Raw genomic sequence first — 20,437 nt, forward strand, 5'->3', positions numbered from 1 at the left:
GACGTATAAGTCAATATTTTTCCCCAGAAGTCCAGGCTTCGACTTGAACTCAGAATGTACTCATCTATGGTTTAAGACATTGAATTGCATAAATTAAAAAAAATTGCAAAGTGTCATATTTTCTGAAATAAATTGTATAATTATTAATTTAAAACACACTTTCGCAAGTTTTCACTTAACGTCATGGATGCGTTCATATAAAATGCAACATTAAGCAAAACGATGTGAAGCACACGAGATATGCTTTCCTCGGGCACATTTTCAGTTACCCTAATATAACTTTAACCTCACTTAACTACATATTAGACAAATATTAAACAAATCAAAAAAGAACGCAAATGGACAAGTTACAGAGATACCAAAAAAAATAAAAATGCAGCTTTCATTTTTTTTAAATTCACACATGGTGATTCTGTCTCCTCTATTTGAGTCGACATTCTGATCGGGCCATGATTGCTTGTCAGGGTGGGAGAGGTTCGGGTTTTCAGGAGTTACAGGGAGGGAGTAGCAAGCCTTCATGTCTCCGACGGACTGCTTGAATAATTTGTGGGTTTGGAAGGCAACTGGGAGGTAAGCCCGGAGCGATGCGGCACTCCCCTCGCCCTGATCAGGATTTCGGTGAGTCGCGTGGCAAATCTGGAATGGAGAAATTTCCAATTGAGCTATTGAATGGACCGCACAGTGAATCTGGAGTGGAGACGTCATCACAGAGGTGCCACGAGATGGCAGGATCAGTGTGCTGGGGAAATACGAATATTTCTACGAAGATTAATCTTGCGTTGATAAAACCAAGAAGGCTAATTGTGGCTGCAAAGCTAGATGGACAAACATTGAGTACTTGTACTACAATAAGTGTCAAGGTGTTCATGTTTATTAAGGAGTAGTGAACTGCGACAAAATATAATGTTTTCTGAGCCAGTGCTGACAATAATTATGGAGCTTGTTTTACGGACTGTACCTATAACCTATATGTGATAACAAACATGTTGAAAAACTATTTACATCTCTAATTTATCTGAAAGGTCGTCCCACAAAGTAATTCAAATAATATGCACACAACAGCTCATATTCATGACCCTTGGAGTACGACAGCGAAGTGTTGTGTCAGAGAGGAATAAACATCTCTATTGTTCTGACTGAGAGCATTGCTAACTATTGTATTTGATCTCGAATGAAAGAAAGAAAAATGGGGAAATTAGCCAATTAAACTGATACTCCACATCAACTTATCGGCCAAAAAATACAGTGTTTGTCTATATCTTCATTCTTCTGCATTTGTTGTCTCGATACCTTCCTTACCTGAAACATCTCGATCATATTCCCTCGTAACTGCCTCCTTTCTAATATCTATAGTCCTGTCTTCTTCACCGGTGTGTGCCCCGGTACCGGTGTGTGCCCCGGTTAGAATAGGTACACCGTATCCCTGCGTGTCCTAAGAGGCGACTAAAAGGGTTGGTGTCAGGAAGGGCATCCGGCCATAAAAACATCGCCTCAAAAGGAAACCATGATGAGTACAACTGATGGGCAGGGTACAGCCGAAGTACCCCGTGGGGGTCCTCACCCCCTCTCGTTAAAACTCAAGGTGGGGAACCCGATCTAAGCAAGGGAGGAAATTTTTCCATTTATGATGACCAATCGTCTGATGCCCCACGTGGAGATCGGTTTCTGAGGTTTGGTACATGGAATGTAGGGACAATGACAGGGAGATTTGGAGAAGTGGTTGAAACATTGGTCAGAAGAAGAGTGGACATATTTTGTGTGCAGGAGACACAATGGAAGGGAAGTGGTGTGAGAATGGTGAAGGGTAAGCAGGGGTAGAAGTATAAGTTTATGTGGCAAGGGTGCCCGGAAGGCGTGCATGGTGTTGGTGTCATGTTTTCTGAGGAGTTTGTAGACAGTGTAGTGAGTGTGACTCGAGTGAGTGAAAGGTTGATGATGGTGAGAATCGTGATCGGAAATCTCTTGGTGAACGTCATCTCAGGATATGCCCCGCAGGTCGGTGGAAGCGATGAAGAGAAGAACATGTTCTGGTGTGCGATAGAGAAGTTGATGGAAAATGTGAAAGATGATGAAATTGTTGTGGTTGGAGGAGACTTGAATGGACATGTGGGAAGGAGTCCAGACGGTTTTGAGGGATTCCATGGGGGTTATGGATATGGTGTGAGAAATGGAGAAGGTGAAAGGATCTTGGAGTTTGCTGATGGAGCTGATTTGTTGATTTGTAATACTCAATTCCAGAAAGCAGATAATAAGCTTTTAGCTACACGTCAGGTGGGTCGACGACAACCATTGACTACCTGATGGTGCGTCGGCGAGATAGGGGAAACCTCCGGGACACAAAGGTGATCCCAGGGGAGGAGACTGTTTCACAGCACCACCTGGTTGTCTGCAATATAAGGGTGAAAGGTGCGAGGAGAATTCAGCGGGTGAAGTCCCAACCGAGGATGAAGGTGTGGAGGTTGAAAGAGGCGACAGTGAAGGAAGCATTAAGAGAGAGGCTGAGTATGGTTAAGGATGATGTGGTTGAGCTTGAAAGTGGTTGGATGTCAATGAAAGATAGTCTATTGGGAGCTGTTGGTGAGGTATGTGGATGGACAAAAGGACCACCGAGGCACTCGGAAACATGGTGGTGGGGTGATGATGTTGGAAAGACGATTGAAGAGAAGAGGAAGAAGTTCAAGGAATGGCAAAAGGCAAAGGGTACGGTGGAAGAAGAGGCAGCGCATGAAAGTTATAAGGTAGCCAAGAAGGCTGCAAAGAAAGAGGTAGCAAAGGCGCAGGAGGCCTATAGGAAAATGTTCGGAGAACGCTTGGATTCGGAAGAGGGTAAGAGAGCGGTATTCAGGATTGCAAATCAGATAGCGAGAGAGAGGTTTGATGTGACGGGGGTGAGTTGCTTGAAGGATGAAGTGGGACAAATCGTTGTGGACTCAGATGGAATTAAAGGAAGATGGAAGAGATATATGGAAAGGCTGTTGAATGTAGAAAATGAATGGGATAGCAACATCGAGAGCAACCCGGTTTTAGGACCAGCAGAGAAGATAACTGAGAAGGAAGTTGAGGAAGCTATAAGAGCAATGAAGAGTAGAAAAGCAGGAGGGCCGACGGGAGTTGTGGGACATATGTTGAAGGCAGCGGGAAGTTGGGGTGTGAAGAGAATGACAGAGATCTGTAATCTGGTGGTGAAAGAAGGCCGCATTCCAGTGGATTGGGAACTGAGTACCCTCGTCCCTCTGTACAAGGGGAAAGGTGACCCTCTGGACTGTGGCTCCTATAGAGCAATAAAGTTATTGGAGCATGGAATGAAGGTATTGGAAAGGGTGTTGGAGAAGAGGATAAGGAAGGAGGTAAAGATTGACGAAATGCAGTTTGGATTTATGCCAGGAAGAGGAACGACAGATGTGATTTTTATTGTAAGGCAGTTGCAGGAGTAGTACATGGAGAAAAAGAAGTTGTTTTTGGGGTTTGTTGATCTGGAGAAGGAATTTGAGAGGGTTCCACGTGGAGTAATGACATGGGCATTGAGGAAGTTAGGAGTGGAGGAATGGTTGATCAGAGTAGTGATGGCCATGTACGAGAGAGCGCGTACAGCTGTAAGGACGAAGGATGGGAGCAGTGGTGAGTTTGAAGTGAAGGTGGGAGTGCACCAGGGGTCGGTACTAAGTCCACTTCTATTTGTAGTTGTGATGGAGGTGCTGGCTCGGAGGGTAAAGGAGGGTTTACCGTGGGAGCTGCTGTATGCAGATGATCTGGTGTTGATTGCAGAGAGTATGGATGGACTGAAGGAGAAGATGAACAAGTGGAAGGAATGTATGGAGGCAAAAGGTTTGAAGGTGAATATCGGAAAGACGAAGGTGATGGCAAGTGGTAAAGCATGTAGTGAGGTGGAAAGGACTGGGAAGTGGCCTGTGCTGTGTGCAGGAAGGGTGTCGGAGTGAACTCCATTCAATGTACAAGGTGTGCTGAATGGGTTCATCGAAAATGTAGTGGTGTGAGAGGGTCATTAACCAGTGTGGCAGCTGCATTCAAGTGTAAGGTGTGCAGAAATGGAGTTGCAGATGAAGGAATTGTTGAGTTGGATCTTGGAGATGGTGTGAAGCTGGAAGGGGTGAAAACATTTTGCTATCTCGGAGACATGCTGAATGGAGAAGGTGGATCAGACTCTTCGACTTGAGTGAATTGCTAGAGTGAAATGTGCATGGAAGAAGTTTCAGGAACTGAGTGGTGTGCTGATGAAGAGGGGAGTGTCGTTGATGCTGAAGGGAAAGGTGTATGCTACATGTGTGAGGAGTACGATGATTTATGGGAGTGAGACATGGGTACTGAACATGGAGCAGCAACAAAGGCTGGAAAGGGTGGAAATGCGAATGGTTCGGTGGATGTGCGGAGTATCGTTGAGAGAGAGGAAGACAAATGATGATTTTCGGAAGATGATGGGAATAGAGTCTGTGATGGAGGTTGTGAAGAGAAACAGGTTGAGATGGTTGGGTCATGTGTTGAGGAAGGATGAAAGTGACTGGGTGAGAGGAGTGTTGGAAATGAGTGTAGTCGGAAGTGCAGGACAGGGAAGACCGAGAAAAACTTGGCTGAAGGTGGTGGAAGAAGAAATGTGGGCAAGGGGATTAAGAAGGGGAGATGCAGAAAATAGCGTAAAGTGGAGAAGATTGTCATGGGGCCCACAAGGCTAACCCCCGCTTTAGCAGGGAAAATGGCCTTTAAATGCATGTGTGTGTGTGTGTGTGTGTGTGTGTGTGTGTGTGTGTGTGTGTGTGTGTGTGTGTGTGTCTCTCCTTCAACTACCTCTCATAGCTGAGTTGAGCTCACTCTGAAATAAATATCGTAGTCTTGCACTGAACCCTCTCTATGGCAGCTTGTCATTCCTCAGATGTGGTGACCAAAATCTATATATGTACAATATTCTGCAATCCACATGAACCCTCACTAAATTCCTGTACAGTGTTGCTACTACCTCTTTTTTTATAATTTATCTCCCTGCCAATACACATTTCAAAACCCTGTTCGGTTTACCAAGCTACTTGTCTACCCCCCCCATCCTATCCTTTTCTGTATCTGTATCACATACTCGAAGATTGCTCATATGCCTGGTGTTGGCGCAGTGGTTCGGGCAGCGGCTTGGGATCCAAAAGGTCCTGAGTTCAAGCCCCGTTTGGCCACTGAATTAATACACCAGGGGGTTGACTCAGCCTGTCATCCTCCCGAGGTCGGCGAAATGAGTACCAGTGTACTGGGCCAGTGTATACCCCGGTTAAAATAGGTGTACCAGATCCCTGTGTCGCAAGAGGTGACCAGGGTTGCGTCAGGAAGGCCATCCGGTGTAAAACATGTGCCAAATCACTATGCGGATCATATTGATGATACGCTGTGGCGACCCCTAACGGGAGCAGCCGAAATAAGAAGAAGAAGCTACTCGAAGATTGCTCCTTGCATGATGTAGTCCTTATTTTCATTGTTCTTACACACCCCAGCACCTTACATTTCTTTATGTTAAACTGCATCTGCCAATATTTTGTCCAATCTATTAAAGTACAGTATCTAAACCTTTTTGAATCTGACTCCCCCCCCTCCTCCCTCACCTCTCCCTTCCCCTCCCCTCACCCTCCTCTCTCTCTCCCCCTCCCCTCCATCCTCTCTCTCTCTCCCCTCCCCTCAATCCTCTCTCGCTCCACTCTCTCCTCTCGCCCTCCGTTCTCTCTCACTCCCCTCCCTTCCTCTCTCTCCTGTCTCTCCTCTTTCTCCCTCCCCTCTCTCTCTCCCTCCTCTTCTCCCCCTCTATTCTCTCTCTACTCCTCCCTCCTCTTCTCCCCCTCCCACCTCTTCTTCTCCCCCTTCCCTGATTCCTCTATCCTTGCCCCCCCTATTTTTCCCCCCACTTAATATATCCGTCAACTAAGCAACGGATTGTATTTGCTAATCTATACTACACTAATAAATGGGTGTGCGTGCGTGCATGCGTCTCATTGGTTGTTATCTCCATTTGCGGGTTTGAGAGATGGAACGAAGTCCTCCCAGGACTAAAAATATCCACCTTCGCTTTGGTAAGGGATCACAGTTCATGGACCAAGCTGTTCAACTTTGTTGTTCTCAGAGTTTTGTTCTGAGGGCTCTTTTCAGGATGTTCACCGAATCCCGGACTGCTTCCAATTGTAGTTCGTTTGTGGTAACCATGTGGGTGTGCATGCGTGTGTGCATGTGGGTTTGCATGCAAGTTGCTGCTGTTGCCCACTCTCTCCACATGTACATGGGTTTCATCAGGAGGTGAAACAGAGGTCTCAAAGTAGCCGTGTGTGTGTGTGTGTGTGTGTGTGTGTGTGTGTGTGTGTGTGTGTGTGTGTGTGTGTGTGTGTGTGTGTGTGTGTGTGTCGTTGATTGGTATCTACATATGTGGGTTTCAGAATGTGGAATGGAGTCCTCCCAGGGCAGCCTCAAAGTATCCACCTTCATTTCGGTCAGGGGTCACAGTTCACGGACCAAGCTGTGAAGTTTTCTGTTTTCAAATTTTGTACCGAGGGCACTCTTCAGGATCGTTACTGAGCCCCAGACAACTTCCAACTGTAGTTCGTTTATAGTGATATTCCCAGGGATGGTTTTTAATATCTTTGTGAGGTTCTTTGTCATCATTCGGATAGATCCAACTCTCACTTGTACAACTTTGTAATTCTTCAGATTCCAGGATCTTTTCACTTCATTCTTGAGGTCTTGGTATTTGGTAATTTTCTTGATTTCTGCAGTGTTTAGTCCAAAATCACTGACATTAACACCTCAATTAGCATTAGCTTCCTCTCGTTTTTGTACCGAAGTAAGTTATCTGTTCGCAATGCTTTGTTTCACGCCCGATGGGATCATTAGGTTGTAAGTGAGTGATACGTCGATGTTTTCAGTGATTACTTTTAGTTCATGTTCCCACAAATATTCTGGAACTGGAATATCAAAGGTTCTGCCGATGTGCTAACGGATTGCTTTACAAACCCTGTTGTGTCATTGTGTGTGCAGCTGTTCTGACATGAGTTTTTTTTTGTGTGTTCGGTCATTAAGCATAACATATCATTCTCTTTGCTAATGCTACCTCCACCTCTCACCTTTCTCTCTTCTTTTTCCTCCTCACCTCTCTCTCTATCTCTCTCTCTCTCCCTCTCCCCCCACCCCCGCCTTGCACCCCTCCCTCCCGCAGTGTATAGCAACATTTGGTGAGGCATCACTCTTCCCACCTCCCCCTTTTCCTCGCTCTCCCCCCTTCCTAGCTTCCCTCCCTCCATCATCTCCTCTTCCATCCCTTCTCTCTGTCATCTCCTCTCTTCTCCCTTCCCTCTGTCCTCTCCCTTCCCCCACAGTCCTCTCCCCTCCCCTCCCATCCCTTCCCACAGTGATCTCCCTTCCCCTCCCTTCTCTCCGTCCTCTCCCCCTCCCTTTACTCCGTCCTCCCCACCCTTCCTTCCTTCTGTCTACTCCCCTCCCCTCTGTCCTCTCTCTCTCTCCCTTCCCTCCTCTCTCTCCCTTCCCTCCTCTCTCTCCCCCTCATTCTCTCCCCCTTCTCTCTCTCCCCTCCCTCCTTTCTCCTCTCCCACCTTTCTCCACTCCCACCTTTCTCCTCTTCCTCATCTCCCTCTCCTCCCTCCCTCCTCTCTTTCCTCTCTCTCCTTCCCTCCCCTCTCTACCATCCCTCCTCTCTTTACCCTCCTTCCCTCCCCTCTCTACCCTCCTTCCCTCCCCTCTCTACCCTCCCTCCTCTCTTTCCCCTCCCTCACTCATCTCTCTTCCCTCCCTCCCTCCTCTCTCTTCCCTCCCTCCTCTCTCTTCCCTCCCTCCTCTCTCTTCCCTCCCTGCTCTCTCTTCACTCCCTCCTCTCTTCTCTCCCTCCTCTCCCTCCCTCCTCTCTCTCCTCTCTTCCTCTCTCTCCCTCCCTTCATCTCACCACCCCCTAATATCCCCATCAGTGAAGCGACGGGTTGTATTTGCGAGTTCTGAATAATAATGGTCCCTGAGGTACCCCATTATTTGCATCCTCACAGCCAGATATCCTCCCATTCACAACCACTCTAAATTGCTTCCAATCACTAAGCCAGCTTCAAAACCAGTTCGTTACCCAATCAGCCATTCCACAAGCCTTCCCCTCAGCTAACAGCCTTACTTATACTGTATATGCTACTTTAAGGCCCTGTCACACCTTGACGATAATGCCAGCGTATGCCGATTTATGAAAAATTTGTCTAAAACGCTGGCACACGTCGAATACGTTATGGGTAAGTTTTGTATACGTTAAGAGCACGCTGAAGCTTGCTGGTATATGTCGTAGTACGCTGGCATACGTCGTAGTATGCCGAGCTCGTCGACAAATTTTAACATGCTTGAAATTTTGCGACGTATGCCAGCGTATGACTCGCACGTTCCGCATACGCTGACCATAAGTTGTAGGCACGTTACGCGATTGTTGACACACGTTGACACACGTAACTTGTAAGTTACTCATAAGTCAAAACACGTTGAGGTAATGTTTAGCGTACCCGAAACTTATTTCTAACCTATGAGTAATGTGCTTTGAACCTATGAGTAACGTGCTTTGAACCTATGAGTAACGTATCTCCAACGCATATTGACGTATGTAGACGTATTTGACGTCTTCCGGACGACCACAGAACTTACTGAACGTGTTTCTAACTTACAGCTACCGTATAATGGCGTATTGGCAGCATTTAGGGGAATTGGTATATAAAAATGGGGTTCACACGAGGAACCCGTCAGTGTTTCAGACTCCATGGTTTTTTTTTTTTTTTGGCATGACGGTGATGTTGACACTTCGATTTCTAGTGCTACCACCGATAAACCCTCCACCACCCTCACCTCTCTCCTTCTGGCATAATGGCAATTGGAAGTCACCACATATGAGACTTCAGTGACCCAATATGCAAATTGTGAATAAATTTCAAATTAATTGGATGCAAATTGATGATTTTGTGACCTTGACCTATGAGCTTTTGACCACAAAAAATAGACTTCAGTAACCCAATATCCAAACCCTGTTCAAATTTCAAGTTGGTTGCAAATTGATGATTTTCACTTTGACTCTTTGACCTTTTGACCATAGAAAAACAAAAGGCTCTAGCTTTTCATTGTTTAACCAATTCAGTAACACAATATGCAAATTCTGTTCAAATTTTTTTTTATGCCTCTGCTGACGAAGTCGCTGGAGGCATTATGTTTTTGGGTTGTCCGTCTGTACGTATGTCCGTCCATCCATGCTAAATTTCTCTTTTTTTCTCTGCAACTTCCCAGCAGTAGTTCTGGCAGGAATTTGTAATTTAGCCACTGTGCTGGCGATAGCTTGCCCACTGTTCGTGAAGGAGACCGTGGACCTCTTTAATGTCCACCAACTAATGTTGGAAGACAGGAAGCCCAATTTAATGTCCATCGTAAGAACGACACACACACATTGATGATGATTCACACTCCCTGTGAAACAACGGGATGACAGTTTATAGCGAGGTTGAGATTGAAACTTAGGCGAGACAGCGAAAGGCGAGTGTGGGTACCTCGAGTTCATCCCGTCAGAGTTCGTATCGTAACGCACTGTTAATAAACAAACTGCGATTTCATGTTTTATTTATACGTTAAAAATGTACATAATAATAATAAAATACATACAATAATTACCTTTAAAAGAGATTTTAAAAAGGAATTTTGAAGCCATTTTATCTCATGTCCTGTGAGCGATTATTTAATTAATCGGGTTAGAAAAAAAAATGGCTTTTTCCAATTTTGTTTTTACGATTTCACTTTTAGTGGGGCAACTTAGCATAACAATTGTGCATTTTGTGAGGAAAGCACCAAATTTGGCACACTGGTAGCCTATCATATTATGAACAGATTTGGATATTGGGCCATCTCAAAATTTTTGATGGCAGTGGAAAATGGCTGCCACAGCCATCAGCAGCTGAATTTGAGATGGCTCATATCCAAATCTGTTCATAATATTGTTACGGCTGTGGAAATTCGCAAACCACCATGAAGGGCCCGTAGGTGAGATAACTCTAAGTACATGTGTAGTTAGCCCCAAACCCGTTGTTTAGAGGGAATTTATGTGATCCATTCAGGCTGCGACGCTTTGAGATAGCCGTTTTTCTATTCTATCTTTATTTTGAACCGGCCACGTCTCAACCGCCATAAGCATCAAACCACCACCGATAAACCCTCCACCACCCTCACCTCTCTCCTTCTATGGCCATTCCCGCACCACCTGTGAACACTGAGCGTCGGGCTGTCTTGGGCTCGTTCAAGATACGCACCGAGCCGCGAGTGCAAATAGCGGCCTTTCCGAGGGAGAATTCGGATCAAGAATGCTACACGCCCACTTCTGATCCGTCCAATTAGCAAGCGCGGAGCAGCTTGGCCCCGCCTCCAGGCGCGTCTGTGTGAAATCCATATATGCAAATTCTAGGATCAGGGGAGGTTCACGCCCACTTTTCATCCATCCAATTGGCGAGTGTGGCTCCGCCCCCGAGGGCATCCTGATCCGGAAATTTGCATCTTGTTTTCTCCTGCCAGCCTATAAAACGGCGAGCGCAAGGCGAATCGTGGAAGAGTCAGTTTTGGTGGCAGAGAGAGAGAGAGAGTTTTGGTAAGAGAGTCATCGGGCAGAGTGTGGCAGCGGCAGAGTGTGGCAGAGAGTGGAGTCGGGTGGCAAAGGCGTCGAGTTGGGTTCTGCAGTCAGCTGAGGAGAGTTGGGGGAAGAGGCCAAGGAGTTCGGGTCCGAGGCGAGAAGGACGGCGGTCGACGACGAGGTCGCCGTGGGAGATCGCTCGTCGCGGGACCTAAGCCAGCCAGCCATTCTCCCTCCCCCAGAGCATCAACAATTCCCCCTTTTCCCCTGCGCTGAGATAGTGCAACAAAGGGGGCCCCGTTCCCACCCCACTCCAAACGTCGTGCCAATGAAACCCGCGAAGGAGCATGGAGTCGGGGCACAGCCACGCGGCCCCACGTCTGCAGCTCATCCGCCAACGCGTCACAAGGACGCGGGTAGGACCCACCCGGTCTCGCGGACCTGGCTGCTCCTTCAGGTCCCGCGCACATATTGGCCTACAGGCCCGTCTGCCCCCTTGTCTATGAGGGTGGCTTCTTTCCTTTGCTTTTGAGTGAATGTGTGTTGGCACCATCTGTAAAGTAGAACTGTGTAAGTGTTGCCGTGTGTACGCGTAGTCGGTAGTAAATCTGCGTCATTGTTTCTTTTGTTTTACTGATATAGGTGCATTTTGACTGTTTGGCTGTATATGTGTGCTTTCCGTGTGTCGCGTAATAAATGTGCATTGTGTGAACTGTTTTCCCGTTTCGCTTCGTCTTTTCTTAATTGACCCTCCATCCTGCTTCACGTAAAAGGGTTCGTAGTGGGCTTAAACGCCCGATAATTAATCGGAACCGTCGAGGCCGACGATAACACTGCTCGGTTATCCCGATAGCATGGAACGGACCGCTTAAGCGGTTCGTGTCCGGAGTCGGCCTGCGGCGAGGTACGATCGCCCGGTCGAGCATCCGTGCAGGTACTTAGGTAGATCGAATTTGGCGAGCAACCATATCCTGCGCGGGTGGGCAATTGGCACGGTCGTGGTTGGGTTAAACCCCCACCCGTGACTAGCTCCCGGCGTTGTTCCGAGAGGGTCACGACAGAATTGTCCGTTCTGGTGGGCGAGGCAGCCGCCATTCAAGTCGAGCGGCCGATCGCACGCCGGCGGGCGCGAATTCGCAACAATATGTTAGGCTACCAGTGTGCCAAATTTGGTGCTTTCCTCACAAAATGCACAATTGTTATGCTATATTTCGCTAATTTGCTCCACTATTTAGATTTCGACATAATTATTTAGGCCTTGAGTTACAATTGTCAAATATGGAATCAGATTTTGAATATCAGTTTTAAATAAGCCGTTACAACACATTATTAAATCTTGCCAGGAGCCAATCACATTGCACCTCGACTCACACACCCAACATATATATATATATATATATATATATATATATATATATATATATATATATATATATATATATATATATAATATGTATATATAACCGGGTGTAGTGCCGTGCGCCTGTAATCCGGCGACTCGGAGGCTTGGGTTGGAGGATCGCTTGAGGACGGGGACTCTGCACTGGGCAGGGTGTAGAGCAGCCCGGAATCATGGCGAAACCCAAATCCTGATCCCTGTGTCGTAAGAGGCGACCAGGGTTGCGTCAGGAAGGGCATCCGGTGTAAAACCTGTGCCAAATCAGTGTGCGGATCATAACGGATGATCCGCTGTGGCGACCCCTAACGGGAGCAGCCGAAAGATGAACAACAACATATATATGTATGTATGTATATATATGTATGTATGTATGTATATATATATATGTATATACATATATATATATATATACATATATATGTATATGTATATATATATATATATATATATATATATATATATATATATATATACATATATATATATATATATATATATATATATATATATATATATATATATATATACATATATATGTATATTGTTGCGAATTCACGCCCGCCGGCGTGCGGACGGCCACATCACTTGAATCGCGACCGCGTCGCCCACCGGACGGCCAATTCAGTCGTGACCCTCTCAGAACAACGCTGGGAGCTAGTCACGGGTGGGGGTTTAACCCCACCACGACCGTGCCAATTGCCCACCCGCGCAGGATAGGGTTGCTCGCCAAATTCGATCTACCTAAGTACCTGCGCGGATGGTCGACCGGGCGATCGTACCACGCCACAGGCCGACTCCGGACACGATCCGCTTAAGCGGTCCGTTCCGTACTACAGTGATAACCGAGCGGTGTTATCGTCGGCCTCAACGGTTCCGATTAATTACCGGGCATATTAAGCCCACTACGAACCCTTTACGTGAAGCAGGATGGAGGGTCAATGAAAGACGAAAAGAGACTAAGCAGAGCGTTCAACAAGCAAACATTTTATTCACATGCACACACAGACAAGCACGTAAGGCACGTATTTACAGCAATACACAATCAAAATGCACATATAGTAACCAGAACAATAAAAGCAACGATGCAGAGCTACACCCGAATACGCGTACACACGGCAACACTTAAACAGTTCTACGTTAGCCAGACTGGCACCACCCACGGACATTCACACCAAAACCCAAAAGAAAAGAAAGAAAGAAAGTCGCGACTTCCCTTTTGTCTCTGGTGAGTCCCTCTCCCGCGACCGTCAGCATGGTCGCGCCTGGCCCCGACCTCTCTCGCGGCCGGCGAACCCTCTCCGGCACTCCCCGTCCGGACGCACAGGTCCACCTCGCAACGGGCGCTGCCGCGTCTCCCGTCCGTGCCTTTGTGACAGGCCCGCTCGCCAAGGCGCAGGCGCAGGACCTCTCCCTGATGACCAACCAACTGAACCACCAGCCAAGATGAAGAGGAAGAAGAAGCGCGAGAGGGAGCCTTTCAGGAAACCTTTTTGGGAGCCTCTCTGGGAGATTTTTTGCGCCCGCCCGTGTCCGTCTTTTATCGCGCGGGACTCCGCTATTCCGCCCCGCCCCGTTTTCGGCCCCGCCTCCCTTCGAGCTTCTTGGAGAAGCTTCTCGAAGGGGTCGTGCCCTCACGCTTCCCCTCCACCCCGCTCCGTCCGGGGGCCGAGGGAGTCAGTTTTTTGGCTCGGAGCCAGGGAATTATTCCCCCAAAAAGAGGCCCCACCTTCACATGACCTCTGACCTTTGACCTGCATCACTCTTCCGCTACTCCAAAGCGCGGGGAAGTCAGACGGGAAAAACAGGCGGGAAAAGCCCACCGAGCGTCCTTGTTGGTTTTTGTTTGTCCCTCCGCGGAGATCGTAACCGCACGGAGCCTGTTGAATGGCGAGTGGCGAAGATGTGGTAGCGTAGATGGTGGAGGTGGCGTGGTTGCAGTGTGGTTGGCACTGTGATGGGGATGGCGTGGTTGTTGAAATGTTGTGTGTTTGAAATAAAAGATAGAAAAAGAAAAACGACTCACTCAAAGCGTCACAGCCCGGATGAATCACACAAATTCCCTATATACAACGGGTTAGGGCTAACTACACGTGCACCTACCAAGACATCTCACCTACGGGCCCTTTATGGTGTAATGCGAATTTCCACAGCCGTAACAATATATATATATATATATATATATATATATATATATATTATATTTATATATATATATATATATATATATATATATATATATATATACATATATATATATATATATATATATATATATATATATATATATTTATATATATATATATATATATATATATATATATATATATATATATGTATATATATATATATATATATGTATATATATATATATATATACATATATATATATATACATATATATATATATACATATATATATATATACATATATATATATATACATATATATATATATACATATATATATATATATATACATATATACATATACATATATATATATATATACATATATATATATATATATATATATATATATATACATATATATATTTATATTTATATATATTTATATATATACATATATATATTTATATTTATATATATTTATATATATATATATATTTATATTTATATATATTTATATATATATATATATATATTTATATTTATATATATTTATATATATATATATATATATATATATATTTATATACATATATATATATATTTATATATATATATATATATATATATATATATATATTTATATACATATATATATATATATATATATATATATATATATATATATATATATATATATATATCTATCAAACTCAACAGCTCTTTCGGTACATTGTTTAGTGTTTTCTTGTACAAACAACAATCAAATACCATTTGAGGCTTATTGTCTTTCTTGTGATGCAGAACATCCCATCACCCAGCTCTATCCCCCTTGATTGCCAATATCTGCATGCTTTCCACGTGCAATGGTATGAATAACCAAGGGAATCACACACTGTTAACCCTATACCCTCCCCCCTCCCCCCACCTCCCCTCCATCAATTTTCTCCATACACTCCGCAATTAATTTAGGTAATAAGGCCATTGAATCATAGCAATGTGTTCACAAAGAGAACAAACCAATGACACATTTTTCACTTGAATAACCGTAAATTAGGGTGAATCGCAATCCCAAACACCACATCACCTTTATAGAATGAATTGAGCGCAACACTTTTGCTGTGTTAGTGCAAGTAGAAAGAATGTTGTAGCTTTGGAGGGTTCTGGGAGACAACCTGATCTAAAATATGTTAAAACACAATGCTCTAAGCAAAAATACCAGGGTTGATTAAAAGACCTGTAAGCAGTACCAAGCCACAATGAAATGGAAGACCTAGAAGATACCCTAAGAAGTAAAGAGCAAAGATGGAGTCATCAAGTAAGCCTTAAAGAAAAATTTTGTTCTGGTCACACACCAAGTGTATTTACCATCTCTCTTGCATTGACGATTTGAGCAGGCTGTGTTTCTCCAAACAGACACCATGTCTTCTTGTATCTGTTACGATGGCTCACAACTGCGTACAAGGTGAGATTTTGTAATGTATTGCCTGCCATTAAACAACAGATCAAATTGTGCTTGACAAATCTTGACAAAGCCTAATAAGATATCAGGTGATCCTATTATATCGATGACGTACTTTAAAAACAGGATGATTCTTATACATGTATTTGTTGTCAAAGTTGTTTGGTGGTGTTTTATTACTAGTATCAAAATGGTTGTGTTTTGACCCCCTCCCCCACCTTCGTCCCCCATCCCTCTCCCCTTTCCTCTTCTTTTTCCCAAAACCTTTTTCTTTCTTCCCTGTTCCTCCTGACCACCTTTTCCTTTTTCCAATTTTGTCTCCATCCCACTATCTCCATCCACTGCTCAAAATGGACATATTACTGATTTAACTTACCTTCCTCTTTCCTTTGTCATGCTTTCGTTCATCCCCACTTCCCCCTTTCTATTCACTCCTCCACACTTCTTCTACCTTTCCCTTGTTTTTCTTTTTCTTTCTTTCATCCTAACTTTTCCTTTTTTTCTCATTTTCCTCCAGTCTTTCTCACATCCACAAGTATATGGCCCATAACTGTAAATACTTTCTTCTTAATTTGAAACATAAATTGCTTCTAAATATTTCCTCAGCTCCCATGGCACCAAGGAAGAGCCACAGTGCGACGGTATCATTCCGCTCACGCTCGATGACCTCCGACCTGGAGGAAGTAGGTGAGGGTAACTCCACAAGTCACTTTGCGTGCACGAGGACAGTACCAGTATGAACCAGTTTGTGTTTGTGGCTTTACTTGTCTGAATTGTTATAACACTTTCTCACTGAAGCATTTTGTTATGCCCTGCCTGACACAGATACTTCATTTACCCAAATGAAGAGAAATATATTTTGCTCCTTTGTTTTGAGCTTTGCCCCCCCCCCCCTCACCTTACTCCCAGCATGGTGTTTGTCATTTTCTATGTACAGTAGTAACTCGCTTAGTGCCACCCCAGAGAATGCTGATTCGTCATAGAGCTCTTTGTCCTGGAGCAACTTTTAACAAAAAAAGAATGAATGAAGACCATCCACAACACACAGCACTCGTCGTGTAAACGCACCTGCCACCATTGTTTGTGTGCACACCTCTGAGCCAATCAGGTGGAAGTGGGTTGTGCATTCACTATGTCTACCATCATAACAATTCTCAACAATGCAGACAACATCAAAGCATCTGCCCAGTCCAACACTTTGTTCACAAAAACACAGTTGACTGGTTTGAGGAGCAGTTTGGTGGAGATTGAGAGTCTGTTAAACTTGGTTCTCCAAGTTTAATCACCGCAGTAACTTGCACAGCATCCATATCAGTGACGACGACGCAAGCACTGATGATTTGGTAGCCTTTGAATTCTCTGAGCTGTTGTTTACCATCTGTATTACAGTATTTATGAAATACTGGGAGGGAACCGCGGAACATCCACGTGATGTAAAATGTGACTTCAACTCCTCAACTCCTCCGCCCCTCACAAACCCAAAGTCATCAACCCCCCTCCCAAACCTCAAATCTTCAACCTCTGCCTCCCAACCACAAGTCCAAGTCCTCACCCTTCCCCTCCAAACCATAAAGTGTCAATCGTCTCCTCACTCCAAGCCTTAAAACCCCATCCAGACCTCCCCCACCACAACTCCTCAACCTCACCTCCACCCTTAGAAAGTCCTCAACCCTCACAAAGCCTCAACTTCCCCCTCCTAACACTGTCCTATCTTTGCCCACCTCTCCATCCCCAACTCTGTCCTCTCCACATCCCCCCGCCCCATCTCTGTCCTCCCCTCCTCACCCCCCACCCCTACCCCCACCCCCCTGTTCATAAAAACAAACGGGTATTCCCACATCGAAACAACAGAATATATAACGCTTTCCTCTCCCCTATCATGCTATCACTGACTTAACACAAACTGCGATTAAAACAGCTCTTACATGTCATCGCCCATCACGGTTGCCTGTCCAACTTACAATCCTGCCACATATGGGGAAACCGTGTGGAATTACAACTCTCAATTGACCATGAAACCGAAAACCAATAATCTTTTTCCTTATGCATACACGTCGTTAAAAGTAAATAATTATGGAAGTTTTCTTTCACAATGTCACGAGATTCCCGGAAATCCTCGGACAAAGACCTTTATAATGACATATGGGTTTTTATGGTCCCCGGTTGGGTGGTTTAAGAGGAAATAGTATGAAATAATAGCAAGGACCTGCATAACCAACGCGGTAAAAAGCTCTTCCAAAGAGAATGTCACAGTTATTTGGGTGGTGTATAAACAACAGAACGCTTTGTCGATTGCTGAGTCTTATCTTCACAAGGCTTACTAAAAATACTTTCAACTACCGCTTTGGTCATTTTAGAATGAAGGGAAAACTTCGAGCGAGGGCATGGCGATTGTGAATATGTGACAGCTCCGAAGATGTCTTGGACTTCGCATCGCAGTCACCACCAACATGGCCGCCATAGTATGGAATTTGGGGATGTGGTCAGATGAACTGTCCAACCAATTGGTGTAACTCAGATGCACACACAGACGCACGCGCATACACATACATACACACACACACACACACACACACACACACACACACACACGGCCCCTTTTATAGTATGAAATTTGGGGATGTGGTCAGATGAACTGTCCAACCAATTGGTGTAACTCAGATGCACACACAGACGCATGCACATACACACACACACACACACACACACACACACACACACACACACACACACACACACACACACACACACACACACACACACACACACCTCCTTTTATAGTATGGAACATGTTTACTATCTGGGTTATTATTTGCACTATTACCACTACCCCCAATGAAGTCCTCGTATACCACTCATGCATAAGAAATAACGCTGTTGGGAACGCATCTCTATATAAATAATGGTATCATGACCCCTTTTAGCACATTTTCGATCAACGCTCTCTTCTCCAGGAACATTATCCTGAGCGTTAAGCGAGGTATTACCGTAGTTTTTTTCATTCATTGTCTTACATTTTTCCAATGCTGAGGAATATGTCGTGTTTTTAATCCTGAAAATATTATTTCGGGAGAAAAACGTTTTGACTTTGCCTCATATCCTGAAATTAAACGTCTAGTTTATAACGAATGCTCAATGTTATCATGAGACGGTTGTTTCATCTGGTTAGCTATGACGAGGATCAGCGTCGGCTCACCATTAGGATGCCTCCCATGAAAACTTGTTTATTTATGAAAGCTATGTGAGGGTAAACTGATCAGGTGGAAGCATGACGGAACGGCGAGCTGTGTATCGTTTAAATTTTTCATCTGAATACAAAATAATTATTTCAGGGTGAGTTTGGTTTTGTAAAATGTCCCCATAAACAGGAATCTGGACGATGCCTTTCCAAAAAACTTTAACGTGTATGATCATTTTGACAAATTATCTTAGTCATATCGACTTCCCTACTAGCGGTGCTTGAGGCTTCCTTTGCATTTGCCTTTGGCAAGCAGAATCTCCAATGGGAAATCTTCATTTTGGGAGCAACAAAATTTCAAATCCACCGACTTTTTGTTGTTTGACTACATCGCAGTTTCCTGTCATTAGAACATTGAATGATTTTGGTTCCTTCACTTGCTTTTTGTGATATCTTGCATTTTCCCGTTTCTTGACGCAAGGCAAAAATGAGATTCTTAAAAAAAAAAATGTATCACATGCATTTCTACTCATTTTCACTTCCGCAGTTTCATATTATTTCTGCGTTTGCTTCCTCCCTCTTTTGTTTAAATTTATTTTACCCTAGCTTCAGGCAGGAGACGACGCCATGGTAAGGCGATGAACCTCGTTGCTTCATTATCCTTCTCATTGTCCCAAGTATCATTTTCTCACTTCTTTTTGTTTATGTTTTGCATTAGTTCTGTATCAACTCTTGTTCTATTGAGGATGGCATTGTCTGAAGTGATGCTTACCCTAACACTTCCCCTTTTAATGATGATCTGTGTAGACATTCTTCTATTTCTAGGGCTCTCGCTCTCTTGTTTATCGGTAGTGGCGAAAATGGAAAATGGAATAATGTTCGTCGACTCCACCTCCCCAAAGTCTGATGCTCAGTTTACTGGTTTCTTTTTAATTTATTTCTTTCTCACTATTTCACCCCCAACTCAACCACTCATCTGTTTCTGTTGGCTCATTTGGACATCAAATATAGACATGTGTGCTTGGGTATGCATATCCCTGCATGTTTGCATGTTTATTCGTATTGTCTTGCAACCATCAAGGTTTTGGCTTCCAGTAAGTGAAAAATATTCGACTCTCTCTCTCTCTCTCTCTCTCTCTCTCTCTCTCTCTCTCTCTCTCTCTCTCTCTCTCTCTCTCTCTCTCTCTCTCTGTCTGTCTGTCTGTCTGTCTGTCTGTCTCTCTGTCTCTCTGTCTCTCTCTCTCTTCCTCTTGTTCTTTCTGTCTCTACCACTTGCTCTGTCCCATTTTCCTTAAGGAAGATTAACTTATTCATCTTGCTTGTGATATGCAAGCAGTTGCAAATATGTATTTATCTTTGTTGGCCTTTCTGATATCACTGCTTCTCCCTCTGTCTATACAAGTATTCCAACGATGCTTACTTTAATGAATTATCCATATCATTTTCAGAAATCAACGTTGTGCTATGAAGCTACGGTCACTAAAAACGTTGGATGGACTGTATTTTAATAACCAGCGGACACCTGCGGTGGCCAATGTGCAATGGCACAGTCTTGGAAATGTACTTTATAATTTTTGTCGTTTTTGAAGGAAGTGTTATTGATCACAACACATACTTCATATCATAAGATAATGGAAGATGATTTGTAATACCGGCTAC

The 20,437-nt window shown here is 44.3% G+C and overlaps 1 protein-coding gene and 1 long non-coding RNA gene across 9 annotated transcripts in view; one reads left to right on the forward strand and one right to left on the reverse strand.

The window, feature by feature from the left end:
* LOC147013515 (SH3 and multiple ankyrin repeat domains protein 3-like) overlaps nucleotides 1-20,437 on the forward strand; it is a 522,196-nt gene that overhangs the window by 368,050 nt on the left and 133,709 nt on the right. For 7 of the 8 annotated variants that reach the window (XR_015051346.1, XR_015051345.1, XM_085855370.1 and 4 more), the window contains 2 exons: nucleotides 16,207-16,287; nucleotides 19,385-19,408. Coding sequence is in view for 6 of the 8 variants with exons in the window: in XM_085855370.1 (XP_085711496.1) it covers nucleotides 16,207-16,287; nucleotides 19,385-19,408 (105 nt within the window). In the remaining 2 variants the exon portion in view is untranslated. The remainder of the gene's footprint in view (nucleotides 1-16,206; nucleotides 16,288-19,384; nucleotides 19,409-20,437) is intronic. The other variant, XM_085855371.1, reaches the window with a different exon arrangement.
* Nucleotides 1-20,437, reverse strand: part of LOC147013517 (uncharacterized) — a 66,643-nt gene that overhangs the window by 45,586 nt on the left and 620 nt on the right. The window contains exon 2 of the long non-coding RNA XR_015051347.1: nucleotides 15,507-15,592. This is a non-coding gene — a long non-coding RNA (uncharacterized LOC147013517). The remainder of the gene's footprint in view (nucleotides 1-15,506; nucleotides 15,593-20,437) is intronic.

The sequence above is a fragment of the Eptatretus burgeri genome, chromosome 14 (assembly GCF_056783735.1).
Source record: "Eptatretus burgeri isolate ZD-2024b chromosome 14, Ebu_testis_v1, whole genome shotgun sequence".
In the NCBI taxonomy this organism is placed as follows: Eukaryota; Metazoa; Chordata; class Myxini; order Myxiniformes; family Myxinidae; genus Eptatretus; species Eptatretus burgeri.